The 26,610-nt window shown below is 39.4% G+C and overlaps 1 protein-coding gene across 8 annotated transcripts in view; it reads left to right on the plus strand.

Moving 5' to 3' along the window:
* Positions 1 to 26,610, plus strand: part of CUX1 (cut like homeobox 1) — a 283,190-nt gene that overhangs the window by 170,881 nt on the left and 85,699 nt on the right. For all 8 annotated transcript variants that reach the window (XM_075032520.1, XM_075032513.1, XM_075032515.1 and 5 more), the window contains exons 9-11: positions 9,807 to 9,855; positions 20,305 to 20,409; positions 23,107 to 23,295. In XM_075032520.1, the coding sequence (XP_074888621.1) occupies positions 9,807 to 9,855; positions 20,305 to 20,409; positions 23,107 to 23,295 (343 nt within the window). The remainder of the gene's footprint in view (positions 1 to 9,806; positions 9,856 to 20,304; positions 20,410 to 23,106; positions 23,296 to 26,610) is intronic.

Genomic DNA, 26,610 nt, shown 5'->3' on the forward strand with positions numbered 1-26,610 from the left:
GCTGCAGGTTGAGAGAGCAGCAGTTGCCTCTCCACTTGCTGGTTCGTCAGCCATGTATGTGTTGCTGGAAAGCATTCATAATCTGTATTTCCATTTGTGGGCTGGGAGGTAAAGAGATGACATTTAGGGGATAAGGGAGTGATTTAGAAATACTGCAGGAGGAAGTAGCAATGGGGGGCAGCTACAGAGCACAGATGGGACAGCTGATATTATTACAATAGATACTGTTTAAACAACTTTATAGGAACAATCAATAGGAAACAGTGCTTTATTTGTATTTGGGCTTACGGGAGAATGTGTTATTTTATCCACTGACTCACCTCCATGTAGAGCATCACAGGAAACAGTGTGCAAGCTTTCAGTGTATCTCAGGTAAAACTCTACCAAATCAGGTTTTGTAATAGTCCTGACTTGTTGCTTTATAGTGAGGATTTTGCTCACTGTGGGAATCCTGTAGACTCCAAATCATGAAAATGGGTAAGAATATGCCTGACTCCACCGCTTCAGAGGCTGTTGCTTGTTTTCTTCCATCAGGCCAGTGCAAAGCACCTTTTTGGAGCAAGCTGGTATTGACCAAGTCTATTAAATTTTGCACAAATGATAGCTTCTCTGTTTAATCGTGTAACAAATTAACTGACATCTAGCACTCTGTGAGTAGGCTGCAGAAATGGTCAAGTCCTGGCAACAGGAATAAACACCCAGATAGCAGGGCATGGACCCAGAGCTTTAAAAGTTCCCACCTGCTCTGCAGGGACATGTTCTGAAAGTCAGTGAAGTTCATGGCAGGTGAGAAAGTGTTAGGGTTTACATGTTGGGGAGTAAATTGAACTAAGCTACCATTAGTAAAACAATCACTTCCCAAAACGACTTGCAAAGGATGCTTTAGATTAGGGTTTCTCACAGTGTGGACCACAGACCCACTAGTGGAATAAGTGAACAGAGGGGGGGGCCTCTGCATTGTCTGGTATGAAATGCACATTCCTCCTGCTTATGTTGGGATCAAAAAGAAATTATGGGATGGAAAACCTAGGAAACAGTGAGAAACTTGCTTTGTATATGAGGAGAGCAGCTTTCTATTAGAAAAATCTCTAAAGCTTATGTTTGCATCCTTGGGAAACAATGATTTCATCATCAAATCTAACTACAGAGTGTACCCAAAAGAACCAAAATGAGTACAATTACAGGGAACATAGGGTTTAATAATGATGCTGCCTTAATGTGATTAATAAGACTGCTGATTTCCCACGTCTTATCAGCCGACTATAACACTGTTTTGTATATTTGTTATCTCCATTATGCATTGTAGTATGGGTAGATAAATAGAAATACCATGGAGGCAACAGGAAACAAAACAAAAATAATCAAACATGTTTATCACTAGAGCATTAAAATGGCTGCTGTGGCAGACACCAGATGAATTATGCAATACATAACTTAATTCTCTGGGCCACAGATGTTTCATTTTTCCTGCAAGAAGATGATTGAACCTTGAATGACAGTTTCAGGCAGTCTTTGATTGCTCTGTGGGTCACATGCTTGATATGACCTGCATTTGAGTTGCTTTCTACATGCTGTTGCTTTATAAAACATGTAAAATTGACATCGTGTTGGCTGCTCAAGGCCAAGTCAGGAGTAATTCCATGCTTTCGATACGCTTTGTGTCCAAGTGAGGGAGAGGGAAGGGTGTCTGTGTTTAAATTCTGGTACGTTATTGAATCAACTGAAGTCAGGAGAGGGGAATTGCAGCAAGCTCTTTCAATTTGTAACAGGAGGCACTAGGAAGTAGAGAGTTTGCTGCATCTGTGTCATCTTGCATTGTTAGAAAATCCTCAGAGCCGTAGTATTGGATCAGGCAGTGACTCCTGCTACCCTGGGCATAGCACAGTGCAGATTGGCAATGGCCAGGAAGGCAGCTGGAAATATTTGTTTGTCTAAATTGGCTCCTCTGAGCATGAATGTTCGGCATAACCTGAACCTGGAGATTGTGTTCCTCACCCTGAGGACTTGATTCTGCAAATCTGGTGGGTTTGTACAGATACTGGTGCAGTATCTCAATCTCAGAACATTAATGCAGGTGGGATTCGGGCATAAATACATCAAAAATTAAACATCAGAAAGTTCTTTCTGTTTTTCTCCATAGTCTCTAAAGGCAGGTCAAAATGATTGTGCCAGAACTGAATTGTGAGGACTCCTCTCTTTGCCTGCCAGTACTAGAACCTGCAGGAACACGAGTCGACAGCTCGTGAGGGTGCGGTCTTCTCACCAGCTCCCTCAGAAGTTAGTGGAAACCAATTTTTAGGTCCATCTAAACAAGGTCATTTGTTTCTGCAGATTTCAGATGCAAAAATTACCTTGTGTTTCAACAGCCTTCTTTGAACTCCTCAGTGGCCCAAAGGATTGTCTACCAGTGGTCTGAGGTGGGAGGAAGTCCAGAATGATCCAAATCTGGACACTCCTAATTACTGATTTTAACACTAGTCATAGGGCTTTGCAGGGTAAAGCAAAAATACATCGTGAAAGAGGACACGTTTGATCATGAGACCAGGAGAAAAAGAATTTATCATGTGTTTTCCTTTCTGTGATGGGCAGCATGATGGCTGGACACAGAGTTCACAAGAGACCCGTTCTTGTGGAGAGAAAAACACAATGATAGTATGCCAGCTGCTTACATTAAGCGTTCTTTGGTTTGCAAAGTGTGCCAAGGCCATGTGTGTGTAACACTATGGGAATTACAGCTCTGGGGTTCTATGAGTTGATATATTCTGTTACATATAATTCTTTTTTTTTCTCTTTATATTTTATTGCGTGTATCAATTAGTGTCACTCATATCAATTTCTCTCTGTAGAAATGATTAAGAAAACACTGCTGATCTTTAGAAACTCTGGTCCCTAGTGTATCACTGGAATAAAGCTGATTTCTGTTGTGTTTAAAACTTTATAATTGCAAACATGATTTTCTTATCCTTGAAATCCTGACTTAATCCATGAAAGAGAAAACAAAGTCCTGTGCAGGTTTTCTTAGAAAGCAGTTTTTCTACAGACCGAAAGAGGTTTTATACTACAGGGTCTTTTCCTTCTAACAATCGAGGTGATTCTTGTCTTCTATTGTCCAAGTATTGCTCAATATCTTGGGCTTTATAAGCAGTTTCTTTAACCTGTATCAATATTTGATGATCACTTGACATCTTTCAAGCGCCTAGGACATCATTTATTTGAAGATCATACCTGTAGCTGGTGCGACTGCATGATCCCAGTACTTACGATACTAACCTGGTGTGCTTAATGAGAAATCTTTGCGTGCGATTTAGTTTATTTTTTCAGCTTGCATCTTACGCAGTGCACTGCATGGATGCAAGGCGAGCAATGAGAGGAAACAAGAATTAATTCTAATAAAACCAAAAAACCCTGGAAAAGTTAGCACTGAATCTCTGCCCTTTTTGCTAGGGGAGGAACTTGATTTAGTGTAGGATAACTGCAAAGGGGGGTCTGGACAATGTACAGTGGACATTTTACCATTCCTCAGATTAATCCAGATGACGTATTGTGTAATCGCTGGAGCACCTGAAACCAGCGTTTCTTTGATCTCTCAATTTAAAGCCTTCAGTGTTTCACTGCTTAGCAGAGAGAGGATTTTTTCTTCAATTGAGTTCCTAGGGAAGGAAACACCCAATTCATTACTAAAGTTGGTGGATTTATGAATCCCTGAACAGAGAAATTCTTTTACAAGAGGTCTGGATTTATATGACATTGGAAAAAGGATTATCTGATCTGAAGATCCTTAGAGGGTTGCTGTGAAAGAAAATATTAACCTATAGCTCTTGCAATTTGAAAAGTAGATTTGAGAACTTAGTAGTAAAAAGTGTGTGAGTTCTTGGCCTTTGATGTGCTATACTGGTTATGCTGAAATAACAGGGGTTTTTTTCTTTCATTGTACAACCCTTGTGTCTATGACTTTTGGAGGGGTTTTTAGCCATTAAGGTGGATTTATCTAATATGGGTGTTTGGTGGATTAGAATCATTATGAATTCTAAAAATGCCTAAACTATGTGTACAGCAATATTCATAAGATGCAAGAAAAACAGAATAAGTGGATTTTTTTATAGTACCTTCTATCGGAAACTTTCTAGCAGCTTAAAAGAAAGCGTTTTGTTCTTCATACGTAGGTCCTAGAAATTAAGCAAGCCAAGTACCATGTGTACCTTGGCATGGTCTCTGAGGTGCAGGGATTAGATGAGGGCATCTACCAGCAGAGCTTAGAAAGAGTCTTGAATTTGGGTAGGAAATTTGTCATCCTTCTTTTTTACTTAAAATAAAAATACAATTGAATATTCAAATACTGGAATGCTCTTGTGCCCTGAGTGAGTGCCGTGATCATTGGGCTGCAGGCAATTTTGACGTTGTTTAGTGATCCGAAATTACTTCCTAGACCCAGGAACCTTCCCTGATAAAAATTTTATTGAAACTTGAAAAAAATTCAATGCCTGCTTTTTTTTGCTTGCCTTTTTTTTTTCTATTTTTGATCCTCTGGCCCTTCTCCTTCTTTTCTTCCCCTCCCAAATGTCCCAAATAACTCTTCCCATTTTGTCTTGTGCTAGCAAAGTACTAGATTATACTGCTTCTAATTTTACAAGGCTAAGACGTTTACCTAATGCAGTCAAAATTTGCTCTGTGACAATCATAGATACATGTTACAAGTAGGATTTTTCTCTTTCCCTTAATTAAATGTAAATGCACATTAGTTGATAATGTATGCTTTTAGTTTGAAATTGCCTGTGTAATGTTTTAGTAATTAAAACATTTTAACAAGCCCCAGTGGCTCCATATACCGCTTGCTCTGACCAGTAAACTTATACATGTTTTTAAAGAAAACAAATGTGTGGGAAAAAATGTTGTTTGTTTTTTGCCAAACCAAAATATTAATCTGCCCTGCTAGTGAAGTTTCTTGGCCATGCCACTGACTGCAATTTCAAAAGTGTCATCTGTATTTTTCAGTTCTTCCATGTATAAAGAATCCAACAGCAGTTTCCTTCAAGGTTCAGTAAGTTTGAATGTTTAGGGGGCTGTAGCCACAAGATTTGGCAAACCATTCGCTTGTCATGTTAATAAAAAAGGAATTGTTTCTGCCTCTTTAAACTAGTATCTAAATGAAGGAGTTGGATCAACTGGATTTTAATCATAAAGTCCAGATTCTTCTTGCTTGCAAGTGAATAGCTTCATGGTGTTTAGGGGTTTCATCTGATTTAATTTTATTTAGAAAAAGAACTGAGCTTCTTCCATGTTACCAATTCTTGAATTTGCTTGCTTGTTATGCTGTTCCAACCTAATCGGTTATCTTGATCTTAAAAAGAAAATTGAGCCTTTCTGTGGTTTTATTTCCCATAAGCAATTGAATTGAAAAGTGGGGTGGTTTGTCGTTTTGTTGTTTTTTTAAACTCCTTAAGTTCTTTTTTTTTTATAGATGGCATGTTAGCTTTGAGGGCTCTTTCATGACTGGTAAAAGCTTATACCTTGTAATATCTATAACTTTTAATGTGTTTTGTTTTTCACTTCAAACACAGTAGCAAGAGAAGAAATAATAGAATATTTCATGGTCATGCTGTTTCAACAGTTCAGATTCTTTTTACTTGGTGATGCTTATTCTGTAGCTCCAAATGCTTGGCCTTAAAATTTTATTTCCAAATTCCTTAGCCTGAAAGTGTTGAAACTTAGAACAAGCTATTTGTAATACAGACGGAAGAACTGTCTTGCTTACATGATTACTTTTCCGCTAACACAGAGATTATAAGGAATTAGATCAGATAAATGATTATACTATCTGTGGAATGAGAAAACACAGGGTAGATAATATTTGTTCCTGAAAACAGCTTTTACCAACCCTTTTTCTGATTATCTGTTTCAATGTTAAGAAACTATCACCCTTGACAAATCCTGAATAATGTTGGGTTGCAATGTAGAATCCGCTGTAAAACACTGTAAATATCAGTGTATTCTAGAAAAAGGTGTAATTGTTACTAATTACCCTCATTCACTGTGTCTATCTGAAGGCAGAAGTTTGGGGGGTTTCTCCTTGCCTTCAGCTCTTGGGGTGATGGGGGAATGCAGGCACTCACAAGATGCCAAGTCATGTGTTGCTTCAGGAGAAAAGGAAGTTAAAAGTAAAATCATCAGATCTGTGTCTCTTATAATTGAGTTTAGTTCGCATGGAATGACTTTGGTCAGAAATTTAGGGCCAGTATAGCCACGGATTTGCTAAACTTGGCCATTGTTCCCTTCAAGGTTCCCACCAGATTTTCAGTGAAAACCTGCAGGACAAGATGCTGTCAGCCTTGAGCTCGATGGTATTTTGCCTGTCAAATAGTTCCGGTGAAATAAAGAGAAATATTGAAATAGGGAGGGCTGAAAATGAGCAAATGTGGCGGATGGTGAATACATCAAAAATTACCTGTGTGGGACTAATTCAGTCAGGCAAAGTGGAGTTTCCTCGTACCTTGCAGGTTTGAATTCGACACGGTGCTTTGTAAACAATAAATCAATGCAGGTTGTTTCTGTGAGTGCATAAAAGATGTGAGAACTGTAATTTATTTTATAATAAATACTTCTGCTGAGCAAACAGTGAATGTAGCTATTAGAGACTTTCTCAAATAAGTGATTTTAGACTGCTGAGTACCAGCTACTGATGTGGTAGTTGAGCTTTTAAAATGAAAAGACTGAATTCCTTTTGAAGATTCTTCTGAATGCTGTTGACACTTGTGCTAGGAAAGAATACAGAGTAATTTAATTCATTACTTTACTTAAAGATAACATTTATGGTTGTAGCATTAACCTCCATTGGTGTGCAGACTGCTAGGCTGGAGATGTTTTGCTTGAATTTTTTTGGAGATGTTGCATCCTTCTATTAGGTGTGGGGAGACAGATTGTGTGTGGAAAAGCTACGTAGAAAAAATGTATGAGGGAAAGGGGAGTTCAGGATCAGTCAGCTGGTGTGTCTGGATGCAAGGACAAAGGGACAATTTTGCCCTTGGCTACAGTTTGACACTTCTACTGGATTTAGTCAGAATTATCTGTGCACGCTGAAGGGCAGAAATGTCATTTTTATGGCGTTCTATATCCTCAGTCGCTTTTTTTTGTAATTGGCTTCGTATACCAGTGCTGTAATAGAGCTCTTAAATCCTGACCCCAGCTGAAATGGCATACAAATACTGGTATTAATACTTCTGTCCATTTTAAATACAGGATTGTCCTGAGTCTTTCCACCTCATTTTTCAGGCACTGTCCTGTGTTTCAGCCTGTTTTACTGGCAGCCACGCACCTTTCTGCTGGCCTAGGGTGCTCCTCTGCTTTACTGCTCTTGGTATCATCTCCCCTCGGTCCTTTGGCCTCACATATCCCTCTGTTCCTTCTCTCGCTCTGCTGTCTTCATCTGTTTCCCTACCCTTGACTCCCATCCCTTGCTTCTGTGACCTTTAAAGGTGGCTGAGGGTCCTTTGATGGGTCCAGACCCCCTCACAGTTCTGCCTCTTCCTGCTCATCTCTTCTGCATCAGAGTCATCTTCTTTTCTCCAAAAAAAAAGTTCCCTTTGCTGAACTGAAAAACAACCTTTCTGCTCCCAAAGCAGGGCACTTTTCCTCCTGGTCCAAGCGTTTTACACTTCTGAGTCCTTCGCTCTTCTCAGGTTTTGCAGTTTGTCAGACCTTTGGCTGATACCTGGCACCCCCTGTTTGGGAGGAAAGGCAGTGATTTTATTGTTCTCCAAACCCTACAGAGAAGTGAGTGGAAACTGGATTCGCTTAAGCTGTAGCCAGCGTGTTGGGATGGGACATTCCCAGCTCTGATCCGGGAGGCATGTGACACAATCCAGACATCATTTACTGGCTCCATATAACCTGAGGCATTCACACATAAATTCAGCCTGAATGAATAAGCTTATATAAAGAGGATCCTTAAACTATCCTGGCTAAAAATACTTGTAACACACTGGGAAACTTTTTTTTTTTTTTTGTGCGTTAGGATGCTCTCTCTGCTCTTATCTCTGTTACAGATTCATAATGGGGTCACTTGCACGGTCTTAGGGACATCTTTTCCATGTGAAATAGTGTAATTTCTTTAAGTGGGTTAGCACGTATTTTGGGGCTGAAGTCTAAAACAAAAGATGTTTCACAACTACAGAGGCTAAAGAGATTGGAAGTGTTATTGTAGGCTTATGTTAACCTGTCCAGGTGAGTCTTCTGGCTACTCCCTGCACACTCTGAATCCTTATTTGCCCAAGGAGTGATTGTTCAATTCAGTAACTAATGTTTATTATTTATTATTAATTCAGAACGTCATATGCATGGTATCTTTCCAGTGTAAGAGCACATTAGCTTCTCCTGCACAAGAAAACACATGTTAATCTGTTTTCCATTATTGTCCAGAATATTTTTTCAAATGGCAATTCATGTTGCCCTGACAACATTAAAGGCTGTAATTAAAAATAATTTTCCATTAACTTACATACATACACATTTACTTATTATGATCTTTTACTGCATTTCCCTAAGTGTGCATGCAGAAACCTAAAATGCTGATGAAGAGCAAGTCAATATTCAGTGTAATGATCCAGTGTCGAGTGTGCCAGTACCCTGATGTACTTCAATTAACCATCTTTCCCAGCAACACCTGCACAGAAAAATGGATCTTCTGTGGGATCAGCAGAAAAACAAACCCTGACTTTTCTGCATTGGCAGAGGAAGGGAATTCCAGTATTTCACAGCTTTTACTGATAATGATCTGCTACAGATTAAAAACAAAAAACAGACTTTATAGTGTTGGCAGATTGCAAAAGGACTTGCTGGTTAAAGCTGCTGTTCATAGGAGATGAGGATAGTGTTTATTGCTTCCATATGGTCCAGAGATATAAGACAGGCATAATGTCTTGGGAGAAGTAATATGTCGTCTTATACTGATACAGAATATACTTTTAGGTCTGTAGACCCTTTTCCTGGTACCTTTCACAGGTGAGAGCATGTGTGTGAAATATTTGCCCATGATTCAGCATGATGATAAAAAAAGATTGCGTAAGGATTAGATCCATTTGTGTGAACGAAGTCTTAGAAATGCTGGGGTTTTTAAAGGGTCAGGGCTGGTAGCTGCCACCTAACACACGTATGTGAAGGATCTGTTTTTCCTTGACTACCTGTATAGTTTCCAACCCTTCAATTTTCCTGTTCAGCTTTGTAGTGTGCATTAAGAGCCTGAGTCTAAATTTAGAGTTTCATAAATTTGTGTCAAAAAGCTCTTATCTGCATAATGTAAAATTAAATTTCTTGGTCTCTTTGACCTTGTGATATTTTTTTTCTAGCCAAATTTAGAACCAAACTTCTAGGCACACTGGAACAGAAGAGTAACAGGCCACTTTCATGTACGTGTATACAAGTAGTTGACTGAAGAACTGTAGTCTTTGACTTCGCCATAATCTTCACTTGCGAAGCACAGTTACATGTAGGAAAGATGACACTGCCCTTCTGCAGAAGGTTGGGGAGTAAGATCTTCAAAGATCTGATGAATATGCTCAAATATCAATACACTTATTTCATTGCAAAAAGGGAACAGGCAAAGGAATTGGAGACTTTGCAAACCAGTCCACAGAGCTGAAACCCAAGAGGATTTCACCAGTCAAAAGACTAGCTGATCAGTCCTACTGTCTCCTTTTAAAAAAATATTGAAAATTTATGATGTTTGTATGAATGTTGCAATTGTACTGTGCATGAACTCATATAGCAGGCATTCTTCATGTGATAACAGTACTTCTGCTCTCTTGTTCTCCCAGGGCTGATGAAATCGAGATGATCATGACAGACCTTGAAAGAGCAAATCAGGTAGGATTTTAAATGAGTCTCCCATAAAATTCTAAGTGTGACTGATTTTTTTGTTTCTTCTCTTTTGGATTTCATGACAGTTCTTTTATATGCACTTAGCAGTCATGACTGTGTAGAGTAAGAAAATATGCAAATTTAGAGAAAAATACAGCTCTTTAGGGATACTCTGTAAGGATCGTATGCACAGCAGAGTAGTGCTTGCCATGTATTTACCTTCTAATAATTTAAACTTAAGTTTCCCACTATAGTTATTCTTGGGTTTATGTTTCTAAATCCGTCATGTTGGCCCCTACTCGGACGTGCAGGTAACTGCCTGAATTAGAGGACCTCTGCCCTGCAGCAGTGGCAGGGCTGCCAGCAGCCTGACCTGGGGAGGCCTGACCTGCTGCTGCAGCTCTAGCTTTTGTGGACTTTTCTTTTTCCTTCCTTTTCTGTTATGTTTTTAGCGTATTAATTTTTAGCAAGGGTTGGATCAGACTGTGCCATGCAGGAGAACAAAGAAATTGTAATTTGTTCCTGCAGATCCTAATTTGGTAGACTGTGAAATGTCCCTCCCACATTCCCTCACAGTGCACACACTCCCGAGAAAGTGGCACAATCATATGGAACTTTTTAAAATACAAAGTTTTAAAAAAAACCAAACCCAACACCCAAGCAAAGTGCTCTTGTGGTCCAGTCTGTACTTTGAGTGACTGTTTCAGGTGATGAAGGAGATGTGTATGGACATGCAGGATTCACAGGTGATATATGCAACGGGTGATGGTTTCACAGAGGGAAACCTCAACCAGGCATTTGCTTATCAGTGAACTTCATTAATCCCTCTGTCAGGTAAAATCATAGATTACAGATCTTAAGTCTCTCAGGTTATGGTTTTATAATCCAGTTTAAGCTTACCTAAGAGCAGCTCTCTTCCAAGAAGAATAGTTGCACCTCCTTTCCCGCCATGTGGTCCTGCTGCACGCCTCATGCTGTCGGTAGTGGTTGTGGAGCCGCACCATGAGCCAGACCAGGTCACTGATCCTGTTGAAAACTAACCCCGCCTCCAGATGCTGCTTTGTTTTGTCTTTTTCCTTTTGCCAGACCAGCTTTCAGCCCCCACACCCCCCAGGAGTTGAGAAGTATAGCAAGTATATTGTCCCTTACATTAGTTCTTTATAAATTAGAAAAATACTAATGAAGCAGAAGGCAGATTTGTAAGTTGTTGTGTTGATTATTTAGTCAGTAAAAGAAAATTGAGGTTTGCACAGTAGGTTTTTAGTTCTGTCAAAGAACTTTTGTAGATAGCATTAAATATTTATGAAAGTGCTAGTAATTATTTGAAAATCTGTAGACTTTTTAGAAATGATGTAGGTGTTAAAGATGTTTTGGTAGAATTATTTCGTGATTTTTGCAAAGGCAGTATGTTTTGCAAAGTTGTAGCAATGATCTACCCAGAAGGTTTTTTCTTTTCTCGTAGTACAAAGGTGGTTGTAGTTAAAGAACAGGTATTTATGATTTCCTCATTGCCATACTAAAATGGAATATATCTATTTATACAGAAAGGCTAAAGATATTTTCCTAACTGGAACAAACCTGCAGTGTGGGGTTTTTTTTACTTTATTGGTTTGGTTTTTTTAAATTACTCGAAATTTATAACTGCTTATGTGCATAACCTTTAGTTTGGTTGTAATTCAGCAAACTCTGAATCTGTATGCAAACATCAGTGTTCAATTCATCTGAGGTGGTGTAAAGCCAGAAGAAGCGATTGTCTCTCTCCTTTGCCCATCTACCCCTCCTCTGGTTCCCCCTCCCAGCTGCTGTGCTCCTGTCCCCTCCCTAACAGCAGCTTTTGCAACTGGGGGACCCTTCATTGAGTCCATTGAGCTCAGGAACTGCAGAAAAGCCTGAATTTGGGGTGAAGGGACCAGTTTTGTTTTCTGGGGATTTAGCAATTAAGGCAGCTCAACAAAACATCGGAGAAGCAGCAGCGCTGAGATGAGGGATGCGAGGGGAGCATGTGGCCTCGGAGGAGACGGCGAAGGAGAAGTTCACCAGTGGATGAGTAGGAGCAGCGAGGTGCTGGAGTAGCTCAGCTGATTTGCTGGAACATGCCCATAGTCCTTGTCTTGTGTGATGCTTTACCTTTATAGAACACTTCTATAAATTGTAACTAAGTAATCTTTGTAGCAGCAATTCCTGTGTTTTACCTCTTTATAGTTGAAAAAAAAATTGGAAGAAATTAAATCCATTGCACAGGCCAGAAAGTGAGTTTGCATCAGGCTGAAGTGTTACAATTGCAGAAACAAGTACTTAACATAATTACGTATTTAATAGTGAAATTAACATTTCCTTTTACCATTTCAGTACTTATTCCCCATTATTAGGGCTACCTTTAAAGAGTAGTGCTCAGCATGACTCCTACTTTGAGGATAGACTGCCTTGCTGATTTTGATGTGATATTTTGCTGCTCTGGAATTAACACTGACCCAAACGACTGGGATTCGGAGCAGAAATTTACAGAACAGCAAAATGTTTCCACTGAAAATGTGAAAAATATTTGCTGTAAATTTTTAAATATGTGAAAAATATTTGCTGTAAATTTTTAATTATCTGATATGTCTTTAAAATCCCTTTCTCATTTACTGTCCTTTTTAAATCCAGAGCTGGCATTTCTGAACTTCCCTTGCTTTATGTGAGGACACCTCTCTGACTCTTAAGAGGTGGGGAGTGCCATTTCCCCCTCCAATTCTGCAGCAATGAGGGGGTGGATGTACTCATTGCCATTGACCCAGGTGTGATAAAAGCCATGGGGACAGAGTTGATGATGTAACTCCCACCCTCGTGTGGTGTTGGGCGAAGCATGGATTGTTCTTAGCCTTCAGACTCCATCACCTTTCTTCTCCCACTGTTTTTTCCTCATTTAATTCCTCAGATTGTTTCATGCAGGAGCTTTCTGGGCTTGTTTGTGTGCTATCATCCCCAGAAGAAATTACAAGCTCATAGAAATAATTACCTTTAAATACCAGTGAGCTTTGCAATTTTCTGCTTAGAAAGAAGCAGGGATAGTGACTGCAAAGCCCGGTTTCTCTCCATTGTATCATTAACGCGAGGTATAAACTGAATTTTCCCCCAAACCATAACCCTAACCAAGGAGAGAAATAAATCCCTCACTTGAGTGGAGCAAGCTGGGGTAGAGGGGTTTGGAAATGGGTGCTGGAGGTAGGGATGTGGTGGCAGCACGGCTGCTGGGATGACAGCCCTTCCTCGGCTGCTAATCCAGGCACTCAGTGCAGTTAATCCAAGATCTCGAGTGGGGTTTTGCAGCAGGGCTAGTCTCATTCAGACTGACACAGCTCAAACGGAGTAATTAAAGTACACCAATTTACACCCACTGTTAGGGTGAGGCGGATCCTGGCTGGGCTGTAGGTGTCAGTGGTAGCCAGCGGGGTAACCCTTCCACCTTGAAGTCCTGCAAGCTATAAACTGGTACAAAAAGGACAAGAACAGTACATTAAAACGGCTTGTCTACCTTCACCTGCCTGAAGAGGAGCCATTAGCTCCATGATGTGTAGCTTTAGCAGGGGTGTAAAGTCTGAAGCCAACAGCCCCTGCTCGCTTTAGCGGTAAGATGCAACTGCGTCATCTGCAAGACAGCAGAAGGGCTGGGGGTCTGTTATCGCTCTCTGATTCTCTCCTCATCCCCAAGGTTGTATGACTTGTATGGCTTGGGTCTATAAAGGGCTGAAGTGAAATGTAACTAAATGCAATAGGAATGGCTTATTTTCACTTTACTAACCCGCCAGCTCGATAACGAAAATAACCCAAGAGTTCACCCTCGCATTTCCATGAAGATTTAATAATCCTGTAGTTTGGGGAAGGGACTCGTTTTATTAAGATTTCATTTTGCACAATAAATCACTGCATATTTTCTGATATGCTACGAAGTATAATAATAAATAATTGAAACTAAACTACCCTTACTTGTCAAAATAAATGATTTATCATAGTTTGGGATATAGCATCTTTGAATTTTTTATTGTTTGATTCCCAGAATATTATAATTTCCAATCAGTGAAGTTAATGAGGCTCCAGTGTACTTTTCTGCATTTGTAACAGTTACAGCTGTGTGAATGTATATTTTACACAAATATTTATGGTTAGCGCTTTTCTGTACCTTTTCAAGTTTACACCTTTCTTATAAGTGTTTATGGTAGGAAGTCACGAATCTTTGGGATGACAAATTTATTCAAATGAATTATCCTTCTGTTTCTATACTTCATCTAGCAGCCTGGAATCACCCAGTTGTGCATGAGAAAAACTGAGGTTTCTGTTGAAAAGAATAATTCCTATGTTGTGAAAACAGAAATACTTTGGAGTGTTAAATTTTAAAAAAAAGCGAGTGAGAGAGAGGCTCGTTTTAAGGTTTTAATATCGAGTCTAACTTTGTGGTTTCATGCCACTGGTGTATCCAGATGTGTTTATTAGCTTTATACATTCAGTTCACATTGGTTTAAAAAAAAAAAAAGGTCTAATGGGCTTTGTAATTTGGGTTTCCTGAAAAAAAAGTGCTTTTTCACTTTTAAAAGAAAAAGCGAAGAACTTTGGTTAGGGTTGGTTGATCCTGGGTTATTGTATTTTAATCTTGAGGAGGAGGAAATAGATTTGAAAAACAGACTCAGATAGAGGTATCCTTACATTTTGGGAGTAATAACAGAAAGAGAACGTGGGACTTTTTTTGGTGGACTACATTGTGAAAGCTATAGAAAAAGAAGTAATTAATTTTTTTTCTTCTGCATCTATGCCATGTTATCCCTTTGGAAAAGCAAAATGTTTCCATTGGTTTTCTTTCCGTCTTCACAGTGCTGATAGTGCTCCCAGATTTCTACTACCTTTTTTTTTTTTTTCCTGGGGAAAGAAAGTCAAATATAGAAACTTCTGTTATCAATAATACAAGAACAACTATTCTTTCTAAAATACATAACCATTTATTAAAGCATCTAGACTGCGTCATTGCCATTTGTTCCACAGAAATGTAGTGTTAGATTTTAAGATCTGTAGAGGACGGGTTAGTGAGTTTAAGCATTTTTTGGAACCAAACTACCACTAAAATACATAAAACAGTGTCTGCTATAGAAGTAGAAAGAAAACCTCACCAGGGCATGTTAGCAGAAATGCTGTTCTCAAGATTATTTTTTTTATTTAATTGGATATGGAACCTTCCTGTCTCTAACAAATCACATTGGAAAAGGGTTTGTAAAGATATTCCCACTAAGTGAGATTGCTATAAAATATGTATGTTTTTGAGCAGCAGATGGAATAAATTCTCCTCTTGCACTTAGCAACACAAATGCAACACAATATAGGTAGTGCAAGTGCTGTGCAGGAGGGTTTTGCTCTGACCCACCAGTGGTAACAAAACCAGTGTCGAGGCACTCCTTGTTTTTATGTTTCCATGAAGAAGGGTATTTGTCTTGACATGACTCCTTCATCTGTACCAAGGCGAACACCGATACTGCCCACAAATGCTGCCAGAGTATTTGCTTTTTATTTCTGACTCCCTTTGCAATGAACTAGATGCTCTGCTATCGTGGTGTGCCATAGCTCTGCTGAATTCAGCAAAGTTATGCTGTTTTATAGCAGATGAGGTCATTCACTTAATCCTGTGATTTCACTATCTGTAAAATGGGAATAATAACATTTACTTTATAAAGTGCATTGAGATCCTTGCATGGAGAAGTGCTGTATAAAGGCAAAATATGGTTAATATTATTTTCATACAAACACAGGAGTTTCCTGTAAATGCTTAGCTTTCAGTTGGGAATACATTTATCTGGCAGCCTTTCAGTGCGCAAAAGAAAGTACAATAGCCTGAAGACAAGAATGAAGAGAACCCAACCTCTTCTGCTTGTTGGAGTTTTTTTGGTTTTTTCATGTAATTCTCCATTGCTGGAAAACATAGGTGCCAGAGCCCTGAAGAGTCTTTCATGTCACAGATTTTCTGATAACCTTGCTGTTCTGTGAAAGCGAGGGTCATTTAAAGGTTTGAAAATAAATTCTTATATCTCTAAAGTTAGAAAATTAAAGCACATTGAACCAGTGTGCTTTAATTGTTCTCATACTCCAAGAAACATAGCTTTTGCAGCAGCTTGCAAGTAAGAGTGTCAGCGTCAAGCGCTTAAAACCAAGCATGGCGATTACTGCCATAACCAGGCTCATTAACTTCAGCAGAATTACTTGTGATAATATAGACTCCTAGCCCATAGGAAGATTTTGCCATGTATAGCACTGAATTTAGCATGTAATAAGGAAATATAGTTTGGCTGGTGGAACTTTAAGGGAAAGGTTATACTTTTTTGCTTGTAAGTATCACATTTTGCTATTCACACTACTGGTCTTTGATCAAATTAACATTTTACTGTAAGTAGAAGAGCACTCAGTTCATGCTATTCATTATCTTGTCAGGAAACAATGAGAATAATTTAAACTGGATATATTGTGTAAGGCTTTTTTCTTTTTTTTTTTTTAATTGGAAAGCACACGGCAGCATTGTGATCATGACCTACTGGCTCCACTGTGATCAGTACAATATTTACATGCTATATTAAGGAGAATGAAAGTATTTTGAAATATTTTGTTAGCAGGGAGGTAGCCCTATGCTAGAAGAACAGTGGTATAGAAATTAGGAGGAATGGTATGATTGAACTATCCAGAAAAATAGCGGGTTTAGATAAACCTGGATTTGCACAGTCTCTATCAAGGCCAGTAGTGTGACTGTCACTGGTCATCATGGATTTTCTAATCTGTGCATGGTAGATTTGGGAGTAAGAAACCAAGAGTTTTAGCACCGACTGATGAGAAGCAACTGTACTATGGCATACATATTTCATAGCTGAAGTGGGATAACAAAGAGAAGGTTGTGTGAACTTTCTAGTGACTCCAAGTTGTGCAAGATTGCTAGGTTTTAGCCATTTTCCATACTGGGCGTCTGTCTCTGGCTGCAGTGTCTTTTCTTATTTCAGGAAAAATTGTTCAACCATTTCTAAGAACGAGATTAGGAAAAAAAATCCATTTTTCCCCACATGTTACAAGTTGTTCTTGCTGTTTTGGTGAGGAGCCTGCTGTGCCCATATTTAAGAGAGGGAGCTTGGCACTTGATGAGGGAGGGTTTGCCTTTTTCTCAGGGTTGTATCTTCTGTTGCTTCAAGTAGCAAAAAAAAAAAAAAAAAAAAAAAAGCCCCAAGTTTGGCCAGCCTATAAGCGTCTGAGGGAAAAAAAAAAAGAGTTCACACAAACTCAACAGAATCTGGTTTGAATTTGTGGGCTTTGATGTCCGTGCCTGTCCCAAGCACGCTGCAGTCTATCACTGCGCCGGCTGGGTGAACATTAACCGGCCAGGTTTTTCTTCTCTCGGTTGTAATGTAAGGTCCAGTGCCACTTTGACGGGGAGCACTGGGAGGGGAGATGCTCCCCCAGGCTGCCCCTGCCGCGACGGGGAGACGGGCAGCGTCAGCGTGAGAGCGGGAAGGGGAGAGGAGGTTTGCGGTGGGGAGGGAGGGAAGGAGGAGAAGGACCGGGACGGGGCTGCTGCGAGGACGTTTGGAGAAGAAGCAACGAGGAAAAGAGGAAGGAGGAAATCGTGGGGGTAAGACTAACTCTGGAAGTTTGTGTCGTGCGAAGTATGAGCTTGTTTTTTGCCTGCCTGAAGCTCAGAGAAGACCGAAATGGTGCTTCCAGCAGCCAGAATGAATTGGGAAGGGGACAAAGTGACAAGCGGAGAGGGGTAGGAGTCAGAGAGGCAAACCCAGAGGGTTTTGCAGGGGAGCAGCGCTGCAGCCGCTGTATGGAGTCTCGGGTGCAGGTGAGAAACGGCCGCAGGCAGCCCGTGCCGCGCGGTGAGGTTGTGGTTGACGCCGCTGTGCGCAGCACCCGAACGGTGATACGCTGGGGGTTGAGGAACCCCTACAGCTCAAAATGGGGGCTAGTGCCAGGGCGTTCGTAAACGGTCCTGAAGCTCTTAGGTCCTTTGGTGGTGGAAACCAGACCACAGCCCGTGAGGAAACGATTAATCCTATCTGCAGAGGAGGGTGGGATTAGTTTGCAGTAAATAAACTGCAGAGGTCACACGCAGAACAAGGAGGACAAAGCAAAATATTCACTCGCTGAGCAATATTCATGCGGAGAGTTGAATGAAGTAGGGGGTCTCGTCAGGAAAAAGCAAGAGCATGTTACTGTGCAGTTCCAGCCTGCCTCCCAAAGCTCTGTGCGCAGGGAGTGGCCGAACATACCCGCAGCCTTGGGGTTGGGTTTTCAAAACTTCTAAGTGCTAGATCTTGAAAATACCGTTCTTTTAACAGGTTTGTGTGTGTAATTTATAATTTATATTGCAATAGCACCCAAAAGTGCTTTCCAGACACTGAACACATTTATAATTCTGGCTCTAAAAAGCTTCCATTCTGGAAAAAAAAAAAGAAAAATTGACCAGTATTTCCCAAATAGAATTGCCCAAAGTTTCTGCTGATGTATTTTTAACAATGCATAGTATGAAATCTTGTCTAATATTATTCACGGGATTACAACAGGTGTTCTGAATTGGCTGGGGAGGCTAGGCAGAAAGGGCAGCTGACAGCTTACTGTATATGCAGATGTAACATCTATTAGAAATATCCTCTGTGGTTTGCTTGCATGCAAGCTGAATAGATTCTCAAAACAATGCTGCTGTGAATGGAAGCCATCAGCAGAATTGCTTAAGGCTGCAAAACCCATTACTTATACAGCAGTAGATGCAAGAGCAAGTGCCACAGTGTAGTAACTTGTCCTGCTTTGCTGGAGTTGTTTAGCAGTTATTAGATCAATATACGTACATCCACATCTAATAAAGTGCGAAAAAATAATTTACTTCAATGTGTATTGTTAGCTCAGGTTTTCATCCTAATATTAACCAGCTGCACAAACAAGGTAAACTTTCTCTTTTTGTGCCTTTTTAATGCTGCTACCATTTTTTCGAGCACACAATAGGTTATGTCCCATGCTCTGATTATTAGAGCCACGTTACTGTACTTTTTACAATTACATTTTAATTAGAGCTGTAGAACCTAAGCAAAATCATTTAATATGATGTTGTGAGCAAATAGCGCAGATGATGCGTTTAGTATTTGATTGCCGTTAGTTTACTGATTGATTAAACGTGCAGACAGACTCTCTGCTTTGGCTAGTGAGTAAGTCAAAGACCATGCACACCCACAGGGTTGTGGGGTTTATATTCGCTATTTTAGATGACTTAGGTTTTCAAAAGGATTAGCTGAAAAAGCAGGGAGTCTGGCACACAGAAATAACAGCAGTTTTGGTGGCTTCAAAATGGCGGTGTGAACTTATTATTCAGTAAAGGAAAGGACCTGTCAGTGTAAAGGGTAAAAGTTGGTCAAGAAAAGTTTTGGCCTTGATTGCTGACAGCTCATGGGTTTGGAAGAGTTGGCGATACATCTTGGAAGTGGAGATAGAAAATTATTTTAGCTATTTTCTGCTGAAAGTGCAGCATTATTTGCATGAAGTAGCCCAGGTGAAAAGCAGTGGTTACTCAAGGAGGTAAGCAGTGTGGTTTTATAACAATAAAATACTTTTTTCTTTTTTTAAAAAAAGAAAGTCTGGCCAGGAGGAGTATATACTGTAAAAGCAACCAGGCTTTGTTCTGCTTTTCTTAACAGAAGCTTATACACACTTACAGAAAGGACTTCGCTGCTATTTATTGCCTGAAGTTACTGATCCATCTGTCTCTGCCCAAACTCTTGTACAGACAGTCTTTCCTCATAATTCTGCTTTTCTCCTTTCTATTATTATTCAGTATTTATATGGGAATTTTGTGTGGTAGCCAAGTCACAGGCTTATCAGATATTGCGTAAATGCTCAGCAGTTGGTAACTGATCTGTGCAAAATGGTCAGTTTAGGGTTAAATATTGTTGAATAAATAGACCTGCTGAAAGAACAGAATCTAACAATTCATGTTTTGGGAAATAATTACTGAAGAAAGACAGCCCACAACATTGTATGTGTGTTAGAGAGAATGGTCAGAATATCTTTTAATTCAGCATTTACCCGTGAGAATTATTCCCATGAGGAACCTTGCAATAAAATCTGCTTGGTCTATGAGAATAGAAAGAAATTGAATAAAAAGACTCCATTTCCACTTGTATTTATTCAGTCTGGGAAATTCAGTGGGCCGCAGCATTAGTATCAGCAGGGGATTCCTTGCTCCTAGCGTTAAATTACTGTCATAATCGCTCAATTATTTCTTCCTTGTACTGTTTAAAATAAAAATCCATCACATTCTATGTTTTTTTCTAACATTTATTAGGTTGAGTGTTTAGGAAAATCAATTATATTCAGTCAGGCATGAATTGATGAATGTTCTTGTAATAATTGTCAGTTGTTAAACTGAATGTACTTTCTCTTTTCACCCCTTTTCATTTCCTTCAGAGGGCAGAGGTGGCTCAGAGAGAGGCAGAGACCTTAAGGGAGCAACTCTCGTCAGCTAACAAATCTCTCCAACTTGCTACGCAGATCCAGAAGGCACCTGATGTGGTGAGAGAAAATATTTACTGACTTACAGGTTTCTGACATTCCTGCAGTACAGCTCTTTCAATTTATGCTCACAGCTATAAAAATATCTGTTTGGAGTAGTATTTTAACTGAAATGGAATTGTGTTCCTTTGGAATTGCGGTTTGGTTAAACTTCTGAGGGGGTTGGTGGCTGCAGAAGACCACAGGAGGGACAGAGGTCCTCTGCTGCGTGGTGACTGGTGCAGTGATCCATAGCTCTTCATGGCTGCCGGTCCAGGTGGATAGCAGCAACTCTCAGAAATTATTTGACGTTGGTAAGAGCATCAGCAGAGGAAAAATAAAGGCAGCAATGCAGTATAACAGAGTGCCTTGGTGGGCTATCAGCACATGCCTGCCTGGAGGGCACAGCAGAGGCATAGAGCTTCAGACCAAGGGAGCCAACTTTCCCCAGATTTGGTTGCGTTAGCAAGGGCCTGCTGCCTGCCCATTTCTGGGTCTTGTTATTCTTAGCGTCAGAGGAACTAGAAATAAATTTGGTATCATTGCAGTTTTCGCTGACTGTATCTGAACTGAGAATTACACCTATAAATCCAATAAAAGAAGCTTAGGAAATTGAGAAAATATCCTGTACTCCTAAAGGTTTGGCTGCTTGTTGCCTTCTCTGTGTGTTTCTAAATAAAGCAAACACCACTGTTTGGGGAGGTTGGTAGAGCTGACTCTGCTGATCAGACCTTGCGGGCACAGAGTGCTGTTACAGGACTCCAGCTGGTCCTCGGTTAACAGGTATCACAGATGAGCAGACAGATTATTTTGGTTTTTGTTTGCCAAAGGAGAAATAGGAGTATTTAAATGTAAATATGCAATTAAGTGAAATTTAGTGTACTTCTTAGCAGCAGATTTAACAAACAAAAGAAATCGTGCTCCTTACATTGTTTTTTTCTTGCAAGCCATGTACATGCTTGACACCGATATCGGAGAAACACATGGTTGCTTTTAAAATACATTTGCAGAGAATGAGTAACAAACCATAAGTCCTCCAGATCTGTTTGGTCATCTATTAATACAACCCAGTATTTTCTCAGAGAATTCAAAAGATAGACAAGCAGGCTGCAAAACAAAAAATAAAAAGCCTGAATATCACTTGTAACTCTGAATTACCTGCCTCTTCCTATCTCGTGTCCTAGTCTTATCATTATTTTAACATTAGGTCTTTCTTGTATTTAATAGTACTTCTGCACTTCATTTATATTTAATATGACAACTACTGCAGGATGAAAATGATCATTATCTATCTTATTTCAGACTCTACGTTCTAGTCTCAATAGGCACAAGCAGCAGATGATTATACAACTTGTGATGTTTCATGCAAGCAAATTAGAGGTTTTTTCAAGTTAAAAGTATAATTCAGTGTAATAGGAGAGCGTTGTTAACTGCTGTTCGTACCTGTAGCTTTCTGTGAGATACAATGGTATGTAGTCACTGAGAATCAAGCTAAGTGTTTAGAAGATATGGAAAAGGTATTTTGTTGTGCCTGTATTTTCCAGAAAAGAGGGTATGGAGTATATTTCAATCTGCTGCAATGTCATCTTGAATTGTAAGGGAAGTGCTTGGGTGACAGCGTCGGTGGGTTGAATTTTCAGCTCTTTCGCTGTAGGATCTTTGGTATAATACTTACGATCATTGTCTCTCTTGGTAAATGGATTCTTTCCTACTTCACTGGTGTTTTCTGAGGAACAGCCATTAACCTTTGTAAGATGCGTTTTAGGCTTTTTAATGGAATGTGTGTTCATCATTGGGCTGCCTCGTGCTCCCCAGATCTGCACAAGGATTTCCTTACGTTCTTCATGGAAGAGAGGTTCAGAGCTCTCCAATGCATTATAACTATTGATTTCTTAGTACAAAAGGAGACAGAAGAGATGGTACAATTAGTCTGTATTATCTTTTCTGAATATACCTACCTTCTTCTTAACTTCTCTGTCCTCTCTTATTTCTTGTCCTACTGGAAAGTCAGTCTAGTGAGGAAGTTGCAGACTTGAGGACAGGTTTTGCAGCTGTGGGAAACTGGAAGAAGAAAGATCCTGATTTAGGAAAGGGAACTTCTGAAAGCGGAGACCAAAGGGAGAATGGCCTTGTCTTACAGCAGTCACATCTATCTTCATCCCCATGGACGACAGGCTTTAGTTGCTAGCAATAATATTAACAGTGAACAGTTTTCATGCAAGGAGCAAGTTCATTGGAAGTAGCAGTTTGGGGCAATTTTTGACAATTTTGCCTGAAACGTGCAGCATACATACGAAGAGCCAAAGGCACATGACTCTGCTGTTCCTGATTAAGAAATTCTGCTCCATTACTTCAGAATATTTTATCTGATTAGTATTTTGTAAGCACAGATTTTGATAGTTGTCAAAGCATTTGGACTATTAATAATAAATAGATCTAAATAGAATCCTTTGACTTTTGTGGCTGTATCTTTCCAGTGCACTTATGAAATAAGGAAATTTATTCTCTCCATTATCCCTATTTTACCAAAGAGCTGTCCTGGGGAGCAGAAGGGTTCATCTTCCAGGTTCACGCAGTCAATCACGGGAGTCCCAGATTTAGAAATTGTTTCTGTCTCTCACGCCACCCGCTGCCATGTTTGGTCCTTACCTAACTGTCCTAAATTCAAGCTTGTTGCCTTTTTTTATTTGTGTGGTCTAATACTTTTTTTCACATTAGGAGCAGGCCATCGAGGTCCTAACACGGTCCAGCTTGGAAGTAGAACTGGCTGCGAAGGAGCGGGAAATCGCCCAGCTTGTAGAAGATGTCCAGAGACTCCAGGGCAGCCTCACCAAGCTGCGGGAGAACTCCAGCAGCCAAATCTCACAGCTGGAGCAGCAGCTGACCGCCAAGAACAGCACACTTAAAGTAAGACTCAGTTCTGTGCTCAACAGCTTTCGAAGGATATAACTGACATACCAATATTGGGTTTTACTGATGCAAGTTTTCTGTGGTTCTGAGAGGCACCGTAAAAGCCATTGACTTCTTCAGGGTACTGTTGAGTTCTAGTTTCTGTGACATTTTATTCTAAGCGATCACAGTTTTGTTGAAATTTAATTTACCTAGTTCTCATTGTTTTGAAATTTGAAATTTTTGAAATTTGTTTTTGCAGAACTTAGCTACCTTTAGAATTAAACCCACCAACAAATCCCAACATATATTTACGATGGATATGTAGTGAAATAGCTGAACTGAAAAGGCACAGAAAATCCTTCTTAGGTTTTAAAACTTTTAACTCCCATTCTAGTGATTGGTATTGCAGATTTGTCAGGAATGTTTATTGTGCTGTGGTTTGTCTTTGAATTTACCTCTTACCCCCTCTAGTTTTCTCCACTGGAAAAGGGCAGTGTATCATTTAGAGCATAAAAACAAGTAAAATCAAAACAGAGAGAGAAGGCTTTTTAGCCTTAATAACCATTTAATTATTATTTTTAACTGTATATTTGCTGCAGAGTAATTCCCATTTATAATTAGCGGTCCAGTCCTATATTCACTTGCATACCAGTACCACTGCACTGAAACCAGATAAAACAACAATTTTGTGAGTGACCCTTTTACCTTTTGCTTCAGCAGCTTTACTTTCTTTCTGAGCTAGCCCACACAGTTTTGATCTATCAGTAAGCATGAGAAATGTTTCCTGATGTGTTATGAATCAGTTTCCTGTAACTCCTGTCTCTTTCATTGTTCTACCATCTATGAGCTTCAAAGTGTAAACAAGATAAATTTATCTATTCCATTAAAGACTTCATAGTTTTGCAGGTTTTATAGTCTTGAGAGTTTTTTGAAAGCAGGAGGCTGATAGTACCCACTTAGCTCTGACTGTGGCGTGGGTAGCTTTCCTCTATCAGAATGATTTAATGTTCAATTGAAACTCTACAAATTGTTCTAATTCTGACATTTTTTAGCAGTTACTAGTTTTGCTCTGGTGTAGCATAATTTATGTGGAGAAACGTCTGTTAGGGATGAAAGCTGAAGTGTTGCATTCACTATGCTTTCTGCATGTTTTAAGACAGCCTTGCAGAATTCTTACGAAAATTCAGTAGAGCAAAGGAAACCTATTAGTTTCCTATGTTGACAGTGTTGGTCTCTGCCCATCTGTCACCGTGTGGGCACCCCTCTTAATGAGGGAGGAAGGAGCTGGCCTGGTTTTGAGGGGCACATATTGCTGGCTACACCCATGTTTATGGGGGGGTGGGGTGGTTATTTTTTCGTAAAGCCTGATAGAAAATACCTTGAGTCCTTGCACTTGACAGATTTTCTTGGAATAAAGCATGTTCCTGGTGAGGTCAGTATTAGTTTAGCCATTAACTTCAAAGGGAATAGGATCATAGAAATGACAGAGCAAGTCTTTGATTTTCATTTCAGTAATCTCCTTCCATTTTCTCATAGGCTTGCCCAGCTAATGCTCTGTATTTAGGTTCCTGTTGATAGTGTCTGATGCAGTGACTCTATTGATAAAGTTTTAGTCATTTCAGCCCTCTTTAACCTTATTTGTTGCACTTTAAAAATACTTCAAAGTACGTACTTTTACCCCAAAATGCTGGGAAAAACTGTGTCTGAGATCTGTTGTACAAAGAACAAAATCTCAGTGGTGATATGTTGATCTCACGTTTGATTATAGAGGAATTGCTTTTAAAATAACTGAGATTGTAATGGTTGCCTCCACAAAAAATGAATCACAGTTTCACAAATTAAAGCAATGTTCTCAGACCATATCTTGGGGGAATTCTTTAATACCCTATGACTTAATGAAACAATACAGAAATACTTTCAAAATTATTGCTTCTTTATCTTCATCTGATCTAATAATCAAAACATGTCCTCTAGTAACAAGACTTTTCTCACTATAATTATATTAACCCTTTGTTGCTGGAAGTTAGAGCTTCCATGCTACCCAGTTAAAATACAACAGTGCTAGTTAGCAAAGATATACATTAAATAATCTGAGTTAATTAAATATGGGCTTTTTAGTTTATCACTCTAAACTAAACTACAACATTAATCTAATGGGTTTTTAAAAATGTTTTAAGCCCCTTAATACAGCCCATGCTATTTACCTAAGACACTTTAGTTAATAATACAGTAATGATTTTTTTTTTAAAGTAACATAAGAGGGGACCCGATCTGTGCATGCTTTAACATGGGTTCATTCATACAACAAATGCAATACGATTCCTTAACATGGAATATTTGCAAATTTACTGTGCAGAAATGCCACCAGTCCATTCCTTCTGTCCTCTGGCTCTCTGCATTTTTGTGTGTTGGAGGACGTTAGAATATATTTTGTCTGAATTAACCAGGTTGATATTTAGTGCAAGATATTAGTTCCTCCAGATTGTCTCACAGCTTGAACCTTTGTTATACCATGTTCTGTGCATTTTACAGGGTTCTTTGAGACAATTACCATACTAATACATTTTAAAACAGTCATTGACTGGGAAGATGCCAGGTGCCTAAATGGTCTGCTTATATACAGGCATTACATTCTCAGTTGTTAGTTTATATTGTTTAGTAAAGTATACACTTAGGTGCAGATTTTCCATGGCATCAATCTCTGGTTTAGGTACTTGGGAATGATGGATGTATGTATTTTTTATACACTTCAAAGTAAAATATTGCTGGTTGCCATACTGCTATAACAGCATACAAGTACCCGAGAGTCCAAAACAGCTTCATTCTGTCAACATCGGGTTTTTTCCTTCTTTTTTTCTAACTGTGTTTTGTACCTAAAATTTCCAGAAGTACTTTCAGGGTATAGCATATCCCTATACAGAATTACATTTAATATAGATTGCATTAAAATGGGAATCATTAGCTTTTCTGTATTTTATATCTGTTTCTACAAAAGGCTTTTTTCTTAGTGTATCTTTGCGTAAGTAACTAACATATTAATCCAGGATATTGTTTAGTTTAAATTTATTCCAGTACTTTTTATACTGAGGACTAGTGTAAATAGCCAGCTATCCCCACTGTAAAAACTAATCTGCTGTAGACCCAAAAATGTTATGAGTCAGAGTTAAGGAAGAGATGAATTGTAGTGTATCTTTGCTTTAAGCTGTAGAGCAGCAAAAAGCAGTTAGAAGCAGCCGGCAGAGTGACATGGCCAAGGAAAGCTGAAAGGTGTGTGTGGTGTTCAGCAGGGTCCTCCCATTGCCTGCGTCGAGTTTTGAAGCTGTCAGTCGT

The sequence above is a fragment of the Buteo buteo genome, chromosome 7, assembly GCF_964188355.1.
Source record: "Buteo buteo chromosome 7, bButBut1.hap1.1, whole genome shotgun sequence".
Taxonomy (NCBI): domain Eukaryota; kingdom Metazoa; phylum Chordata; class Aves; order Accipitriformes; family Accipitridae; genus Buteo; species Buteo buteo.